Source organism: Perca flavescens, chromosome 2, assembly GCF_004354835.1.
Source record: "Perca flavescens isolate YP-PL-M2 chromosome 2, PFLA_1.0, whole genome shotgun sequence".
Lineage (NCBI taxonomy): Eukaryota > Metazoa > Chordata > Actinopteri > Perciformes > Percidae > Perca > Perca flavescens.
Genome location: NC_041332.1, coordinates 21,608,961 through 21,618,366, shown reverse-complemented (window position 1 = coordinate 21,618,366; position 9,406 = coordinate 21,608,961). Strand labels below are relative to the sequence as shown.

Sequence of the window (9,406 nt, the reverse complement as noted above, 5' to 3'; positions counted from 1 at the left end):
CCGGCAAAATTTCCAGCAGCAACGGAGTAATCCCAGAAGTGGAACGTCGTGGATATGGACTAGGTGTATGGTGACCAGACATCCCTGTTTTTGGTGGCCTGTCACTGTTTTTAAATGTGTGTGAAAAATACATAGCAAGCGATGCTGTTTTAAGTAAAAATGTCTAAAAACTGGATAACACAGTTTACAAAATGCGTGGTTTATTAATGATTTAATAACCTCACATCGGTAAACTCCTTACCGTCTTTGTCCTCTGAAAGCTAACAGCTGTGCCGTTCCAATATTGTCCTGTCCCCGGTGTGATAGTAGCCCTTAGAAAAGCTTTTCTATCCAGTCTGGAACTCATGCTTATTTTTGGGGACATGTGTACAATAAATCCATACTCTTAGATCCAATATTGATAGTCTTGTTGGCCATACTTTATCTATTATCGACCATCCATTAACGTTTACTGTCATTAGCTTTGTTGCTAAAAAAACGTATTAGCATTCCTATGAGAGTCTTAACCAAATCAGGGGTTTGTTTACGTCTGTGTGAGGCGGGTCAATGCATATTCTTTACTTCCCATCAAATACAGTCGGAAAATGCATAGGTGACTGACCCAAATGCTCTCTGGCTCATTGCAGACAGGAACTGCTTTGTTTACAAGTTTAAGGTTGATGCCAAGTGAAAGCTGCAGGGGCTGCAGCAGCCACCATCAGGAGTGGGGAGGGGCTGCAGCCCCTAAAGCCCCCCACTTCCAGCGCTGGTGGCTATGGATGCATTTGTTGGTCCCCCGCTTTGTTCCAGAATGAAATATCCCAACATCTATTGGATGATCTGCCATGAAATTTAGTCCAGACATTCAGGTCAAATTTTCAATCCCAACAAAGATGGAATAGAAGTGAGATGCCTCACTCGGTAGCTAAAACAGAGAGCTCAACACACAGGGTGAAAAGAGGAGCTGCAGCAACAATTATTTTTGTTGAAGTACAACACAAATATGGTGTTTTTTGAAAATTAAACCATGTAAACCTATTCTGATTTAACCTCTAAATACAATTATGAACCTGAAAATGAGCATAATATGAGCACTTTAACATTGTTATTATGAGCATGTTAGCAAGTATAAACATTTAGCTCAAAGCACCACTGTGTGAGTACGTCAGCACAGAGCTACTAGCATAACTGTAGCCTTGTTGATTTTTTTTTATCCAGGAATTAGCCATCTTTTTAAACAGTTTTGCTTTGTTTACCTTCACATTTTGAATGTACTTAAATTCACCATTCTGATATTCTGTGTTCACAGAAAATGTATCATGAGAAGGCAGCACTGATAACGAATGCAAGACAGATCTGAGCTCATACTGCCTCCCTGTCCAGCAACAGTACTTTAATGGTTGGAACTGCCCGCCCCAACCTACATTACTGCCCTCGCAGACACAGCCTGATGATCATCGGTGCCATGGGAGCGGTGCGAGTCAATAGGTAAGAAAGCATGGGGAATAAAACTATGTCAATGGCCTGTTTTAACTGCTTTATTGATGAAAAAATACATTTTAGGTTATTTCTGTTCTTTTCACTTAGGAAAAAAAGTCCAATCATTACTTCAATTGTCATGCTACTGTTGATTCTGTGTGCCCCCCCCCCCCCGCCCCCTTTACTTGTGCTGTCCTCCTGGCAAAAATATCAGACATAAACAAGGGGATTTCTGAAATTTAATTTACTATCTTGTCCAACTACATACATGTAGGCATATAAGCAGTGAGCACTATATTCAAATGTCTCAATTCAAAATGTCGAATTCAAAAAGCACAGCACTCAATTAATAATGTCAAAATTTATACACATCAGTACATCAGCCCAGCAGACAAGCCAAAAAAAACTAACAAAAAACAAATCATTTTCATTATGCAAAGAGAAACCAACACTTGCTTTCCCCCTGCCAAAAATATCAGACATAATCAAAGGGATTTCTCAAATGTAATTTACTAACTTATCCAGATACATACATGTAGGCATATGAGCAGTGAGCACTATATTCAAATATCTCAATTCAAAATGTCTATCAATTCAAAAAGCAAAAATCAATACTATATATTGCAGCATTGTGGGTCGGTCAAATGTGTATTTTTCTGACTTTATTTCACGGGCACTGAAAGCAACTCCTCTAATTGTTCAAAAAAATTCAAAAGCATCATGGGAAAGCTAAAACTGCTTTAGCATCACAGCTAACGACAATAAAAGGACCTAAAATGAATAACATATGGACAAAAGACTATCAATACTAGATCTAAGAATATGGATTTATTGTACAAAGTCCTCTGAAAGAAATACGAGTTCTAGGAAAAGAAGCACAGACTGTGGACCGGTCTTTACAGTTCTCTGCTTACTGAATTAACCGAATTAATGGTGCATTCTTTTTGTCCACCGAAGTCGATTTACGAGTCGTTTTCCAGAGTTACGAACCAGAAGTTGTTGTTGTGGTTTTCTACAATTTTAAGCACTTTTGTCTTTGTTGTAACCAAATGAAGAAGTCGTACACATAGCACTGTATACTGCTACCTATAGGCATGTCGCTACAGTCTTATTATGAGTTACATACCACCTGATTAGTTATTTTGTAGCTTGTGCAGCTGAAATTGGCTAGAGACGCTCGGTTGCTATATGACAACAATGGCTTTAAGCCGAGTCTTGAGCAGAAAGCAGAGCAGTAGCCTAACGTTAACGTTAATCAAAAGGTAATTTTCATGTATCAAACTGTGAAATATATTTGGTAATATGTCAATAACTGGCTGAATAGAATCCTAAATGTTACTAAAAATTTAACAAAAATCCATCTTTTCTCTGACTCATAGTATTGTGTGACAAAAAGAACGCAACAACCCCGCGGTTATTCGTTTTTCGACATGGATGTGACGTCACACTTGAGCTACTAGTCGCGATTACAAGACAAAAAGAACGCACCATAACTCACGAAGCGCACCGGCCGTGCTGTGAGGTTTGGGCGCAACCAAGTCTCACCCAGAGTTGGGAGGGTTTGTGTGAAAAAATTTCTTTGCTTGCCATTTACATTTAATCAAGAAAGCCAACCACTTATCATTTTTTATAACAGTTAATATTTTACATTCATCATTACGATAACATTTTTGGGGGGTTAAACTGGCCACTTTTGATTATTGTTATTATTGTTAGTGTTCATAAACGAGTAATGTATGATCTTTCAACAATTTCAAGTAAATAATATAACAATTTACGGAAAATATTGTTAAAGCTTGTGTCATGTGGTGCCCCCCCACTGGTTGTGAATGGTTGGTGCCCCTGGGCACTGGCCCAAGTGCCCTTATGGATAATCCGGGCCTGCCTGCAAGGGGACTACCGAGGAAAATTCTGGACATATTTTCTGAAATGTTATTAATATACTTTCTCTATCAAATAAAGTAATAAACTAAACTACAACTCAATTACTGCTGCAACCTCAAAATAACAGCAGAAATATCTGTACCCTTTTTATAAGTCACCCTTAATAAAGGGTTTATAATGGTTAATAATGTATTAACTAATGCTTAATAGATCAGTCATTATTTACATAATTTGGGTTACCGTGTTGTGAAAAATGTCCACTCCATAGTTCATCAGGTAGACCCAATTAGACTATTTAACTTTTGACCACATGGCTGCATGACAACACATTTATTAACTATTTATTAACATTTACAACTTCAGACTTGATGGATTATCACAAAAACCATCAATACCATTTATATTTCCAGAAAGATGACTTACTGACATTTGTTGAGAAACCCATGACCCTGTATTGATGTGTTAATTGTAGAAAAGAATTGATAGTTTATTGCCCTTTATAAAAAGCTTATTAACATTTATATCTGCCGACTTAAAAGCTTATTAGAAAGCGTAAAACTCACGACAATTTATTAATGGCTCGAATTTTAAATCTAGTTAATGACTTGTCACTGATTGCTAAAGCATAAAGTAAATGGTTTATAAACTAGTAATAAAGACTTTAGTAATGATTCATAAACCCTTCATAAAATGTGACATATGAGAAAAGGGTACCAAAACATCCAACTAACTGTTTACAATCGTAACTTAGCAACACTAAATATGCAATGCAGGTCTGTCAACCTTTACATTTTCTATGATTGCGTCCAAAATTCCATACTAACATGCTATTTAGTAGGCTAGTATGTGAAATTTTTGAGTATGTCCGAAATCTTAGTATGAAACCAATATTATCATATTACTTATTATATTGTATTGTATTCCACATGTTACCTATTATTTCATAACAGTTTCTTTGTCTATGTAAAGCACTTGTGCTATACAAATAAACTTGCCTTGCCTAGTACATCCACTGTGTAGTAGTTCCTTGTTGTGTGCAAGCCAAGCCTGGCTGTTTTTAGAGTTTAATCTTATGTTAATTGCTCTGTACTGCTCTTTATTGGATTTGGGGAAGTTTACACACCAGCAACCCCAACCCAATGTTACCCAAGATGGTTTTATGTTCACCAAACACATGGGTTAGTTCTCATCCTGAAAGCCTTTTCTCTTGTAATGTAATGTGAAAAATGTTAGAAAATAAGGACAAGCATGTAAACTAAGCAGTCAAACAGGTCTGATCTTACATTAAAAAAAAAATTCTTATCATACTTATTAGAATGCAGAGTTTGACAGTGGTAGCAATAGGGACAAGCTTGATAAACTTCAGTTCCCCTGACCTAATTTTTTCCCCTCTGCTTTTCAAGATACAGCATCGTTTCCACAGATGAAGATGCCCTGAAGATCTCCAGCCAGGGTCTCCATAATGGCCACAGTCCTTTGACTCAGCAGTCACTGTCGGGGGCCTGTATGCTGGGTGAAGAAGGAGGAGGAGAGTGTCCAGAAAGTGATGATGGAAGAGGGGCTTTGTCTTTGAGAGTGACAAATGAGCCCATCATCCACAACAGCTGCCGTGCTTCACCTTCATGTCGTCTGGGCCTAGATCTGGGCACCGGCCGCCTGCGCAGCCGCTTTGTGAAAAAGAACGGCCAGTGCAATGTGGTGTTCAACAACATGGAGGATAAGCCACAACGATACCTGGCTGACATTTTCACCACCTGTGTGGACATACGCTGGCGCTACCTGCTGCTCATTTTCACCACCACCTTCCTTTTGTCTTGGCTGGTGTTTGGCCTGATCTTCTGGGGAGTGGCGCTTGCTCATGGAGACTTTAACCTTAAGGGAGGGGATCCTCGAAGCAATGTAGAGGATGAAAAAGACGAATGGCGGCCATGTATTCTCCACATCCAGGGTTTCATTGGGGCGTTCCTCTTCTCCATAGAGACACAGACCACCATTGGATATGGTTTCCGGTGTGTTACTGAAGAGTGCCCAGTCGCTGTGGCGACTGTGGTGGTCCAGTCCATCATGGGCTGCATTATTGACTCCTTCATGATTGGGACCATAATGGCAAAGATGGTGCGGCCCAAGAAGCGGGCACAGACCTTGCTGTTCTCGCATCATGCCGTCATAGCTCTGCGAGATGGTAAGCTGTGCCTTATGTGGCGCCTTGGGAACATGCGCAAGAGCCACATTGTCGAAGCACATGTGCGGGCTCAGCTCATTAAGTCGCATGTGACGGCGGAGGGTGAGTACCTCCCTTTGGAGCAAACAGACATTGATGTCGGCTATGATGATGGGCTGGATCGGCTGTTTCTGGTGTCACCACTGGTCGTGGTCCATGAGATCAACAAAAACAGTCCTCTGTATGACCTAAGTTGCTCTGACCTGCTCAAGGAAGACTTTGAGATTGTGGTCATTCTGGAGGGGATGGTGGAGGCCACAGCTATGACCACACAGGCCCGGAGCTCTTACCTGGCCAAGGAGATCCTGTGGGGTTACCGTTTTGAGCCTGTGGTCTTTGAAAAGGGTAACCGCTACCACGTGGACTACTCTCGCTTTCATAAGTCCTACGAAGTGCCATCTACGCCTCGCTGCAGTGCCAGGGAACTGAGTCAGATGAAGGGTCATGGTAGACAGTCTTCATCCTCCAGCTCGACTTACTCCCCATCTCCATCACCATTTGCCCCGAGGGCATCTCACCACCTCCTGGGCCCTCACTCCCCCAGTGCTTTCTGCTACGAGAACGAGGTAGCTTTGTGCTGCGGGGACGACGAGGATGAGGAAAATATGACAGAGAAGCTGGGGAGCCTAAATGTAGTAAGTGACAGAGAGGTAAAGATGAGAGAGGACATTCACTTGGGTTTTAAAGAGACATTTGTGGAGGAGCAGACAGTGCAGATGCTGTGTGTTTTAGACACAGAGAATCAGATCAGCCTTGACAGACTACAGCCCACCCTACCGTTATACATCAGCAGAGAGTCAGGAGTTTAATCAATTGTAATGGCTGCCCTTCCATTTGTTTCCTCTCTTTGTCTGTGTGCATCCAACCAAAGTATTGAACTAGTGTAAAAATAAAAGGACACAATTTAACCTATACATCTGGAGGAAGAGAAGGTTATTTATGCAGCTGTCACAAAATCCACTCAGCTTTAGCTCGTAACTTGCTCTGGTTTTTAGGTTTTGTATACTTTCAGTTGTAACATCAGCATCTAAACAATGCACACCTTGTATACTTTTAAATATGGTGACCGAGTATTTCTCTCAAATCATGAGGCATCTTGAAAACTTTATTGCTTTCTTGTTTTATTCAATGTCTGATTTTTGTAAATATGATATGCTTGTGTTTTAATTTTGAAATGCTTATGCATCGATTTATTTTAAAGGAAGCATGGCACAAATGTTCAACTTCAACACACTTTCTTTCTCTGTGTAAAAATAAATTATTTCTGTATTTTGAAATTCTGTCTTCCTGCCTGCCTGAGTTGTTACTTTTCACGTTTGATAAATGAGCCGTTTATTCCATCATAATAGACAACATGAAACAATTCAAACGGTTAGTCAAACATGTACAGTTGAAGAACATGCACTTTTATCACTATTAACACTTTGGAACAGTGTGTTCTTTTGTATGAACAAAGCACCTAATAAACAACAGTATTTACTGTTAATATTGGAATTGCCTCTGTTGAGTCTTTTTGCACATTTTATCACTGGTTCAACAGCCCAGCCATGCTAACTACCACCTGTTTCTGATTGGACGAGGTCACACAAACCTTATTTGTCTTGACTTTGGATCAAAACATGGATGGTTGCTCTTTCTCTCTTGGCTGGCATCTTGGCTGGATTACTAATTAAGGTAAACATTATACCCATTAAACATTAGCATGTTAGCATTGTCACTGTGAGCATGTTATCCTCACAGACCTGCTAGCATTGATGTTGACTCTTAGTATTGTTGGTAACTTGTCTGGGAACCTGCAACACTCAAGTACAATGTCAAATGGGTTTCACATTATTATTAATCGTGTGATCCTATGTGTCCAGTGTCAAAATCTAGTTCTGTGTGTTTAAACACAACAGAAAGCAAATTTTAGAGGCAGGTTGATTGCACACAATCTTTTTGAAAAGACACAATAAACACGCATTTGCTCAGGGCGACACGTCTGCGGGAGTTGAAAATATTTGAACTTCAGAAAAACTGCTTTATGAATCTGCTTCATAAATGCATTTTAAGAGGAAAAAGGAGAGAAACTGGCAGGCTGAACACAAACACACAAGCACACTCCCACTGACACAGTCTGTTGCTAGCTAGCTTACAGCTAACATCTGTACACAGGACCGCCAGCAGGGGGAAACAAAGGGTCAGGTGTCCCGAGCCCTAGGTCAACCTTTAAATAATCTAATCTTTTCTTAGGCACGAGCAAGATATACGGCGGCCCTGTCTGTACAGGCATCTTTTGCCGAGTCGGGGGTGAAGTTGCCACACCATTGCATTTTTCATTTGGTTCGGTTAACTTTCACACTGCACTTTGTCAAAGGCACTAAACATTGTAAACACTAATTATGGATGTATGTGCACTCAGTCCATGAACATAAATGTAGCAAGCTCACATCGAAACAAAAATATTACACTTAAATACTTGTTTTAAAATACTTTTAACTGATCATAGTTTAAGTATTAATATTGAAAACCGTGTAGTATTTCTATATTATTATGTTATTACATTACTTTATTTCATTTTTTTAAAATATGTCAGAGATTCCAACCGCGTACCACTAGAGGGAGCTTGCGTACCACCAGTGATACTTGTAGAGAAGTTAGAGTTACTAGTTACAGTTAGAGAACCAGTGTTTTAGAAGAAGGCGAACGAGCAGCTAACTAGTCCTTTGCATTCCACTTCCGGGATTGCTCTGGTGCTGCAGGAAATTCCTCCGGATGCATGTATTTTCCATTTCCTTCCGCTTTCTTTGTGTTAGAATTTAAAATTCAGTGGATTTATTCAGGACTATTGTTAACTGCTCCTCAGATCTCTGCATGGTAAATTGAGACAGCTAGCTAGATGACTATTTTGCAGTGACTCTGTGCTGAGTTTAGCACCGCCCATGACGATTCTGATTGGTTTAAAGAAATGCCATTAAACCAGAGCATGTTTTCCTCCCATCCCCCAATGCTACGTGGAGTAGCCAGGCTCTCCTTCAAGGCGCTTTCGAGGAGGGTCTGGCAAAGTGAGACTATCAGCTAACAGACAGCGAGTGAAGGAGAGGGTGGACCTGATGAGAGAGCGATAATGATGTGTTGTTACACAGATGTGTGGTTAGAACAGCTTATGGATCTGAAAGTTATTAAATCATATATTAGTCCGTAAGTTGTGTGCAAGGTTGAAATCGCAGGCTAGTAAATTTTTTTGTTTCAATGTTTTTGGTTCATTTCCTATATTTGGGTCAAATCGTGTTCTCCTAATGATATGCATTCTCACATGTAATGAACCGAACTATAGTTCACATAGAATGCGAACCGAGCCACTTTTAAGCTCCTGACGAAGCCGATTAAGGTCCCGATGTCCCGATCAGACAGAGTGCGTTTTAGCAGCCTGAGGCATAACTCTCTGACTCCCTGTTGTTGCTATGAGAAGTGATCTTTATTTTATACATGTTGTGAGGCTGACCTCCGTAGTGTGCTGTGTCCACTGTACTCGAGAGGAAGTTGGACACAACAGAGGGCAAACAGCTAATTTTTGCGCGTGGGCCTCTAAACATGTTAATCTGGAATTGTTAAATGTTAAATCATGGAAACAAGGACAAACACAACAACCTCCATCACATAGAAATACAGGGCAGACAGGGATTAAAGGTGAAATGCTTTGGGAGGAATAACAGTGACAAAACGAAAAGTGTTGACAAAGGGAGAGAAACCATCAGGAGGCACTGAAGTCCATTTAACTGGAATGTGGAGGACACAGTGTTTCTGGCTGTTGTACAAGCTCCCCCATGTGGTTGAACACTTACACCACAGTGAGCAACAGCG

The 9,406-nt window shown here is 40.4% G+C and overlaps 1 protein-coding gene across 1 annotated transcript; it reads left to right on the top strand.

The window, feature by feature from the left end:
* Positions 1-1,444: 1,444 nt before the first annotated feature.
* On the top strand, positions 1,445-6,372 carry LOC114562587 (ATP-sensitive inward rectifier potassium channel 12). The gene is made up of 4 exons (XM_028589060.1): positions 1,445-1,467; positions 4,746-4,813; positions 4,982-5,998; positions 6,080-6,372. The coding sequence occupies exons 1-4, from the start codon at positions 1,445-1,447 to the stop codon at positions 6,370-6,372; spliced, it is 1,401 nt and encodes a 466-aa protein (XP_028444861.1).
* Positions 6,373-9,406: the final 3,034 nt, after the last annotated feature.

Bases quoted from the DNA above. Each gene is read 5' to 3' on its own strand.
- LOC114562587 (XM_028589060.1), top strand. From the start codon at position 1,445: ATGGGAGCGGTGCGAGTCAATAG. The intron at 1,468-4,745 runs GTAAGAAAGCAT...CTGCTTTTCAAG, and splicing joins GGAGCGGTGCGAGTCAATAG to ATACAGCATCGTTTCCACAG. The intron at 4,814-4,981 runs GTCCTTTGACTC...GTCTGGGCCTAG, and splicing joins GGGTCTCCATAATGGCCACA to ATCTGGGCACCGGCCGCCTG.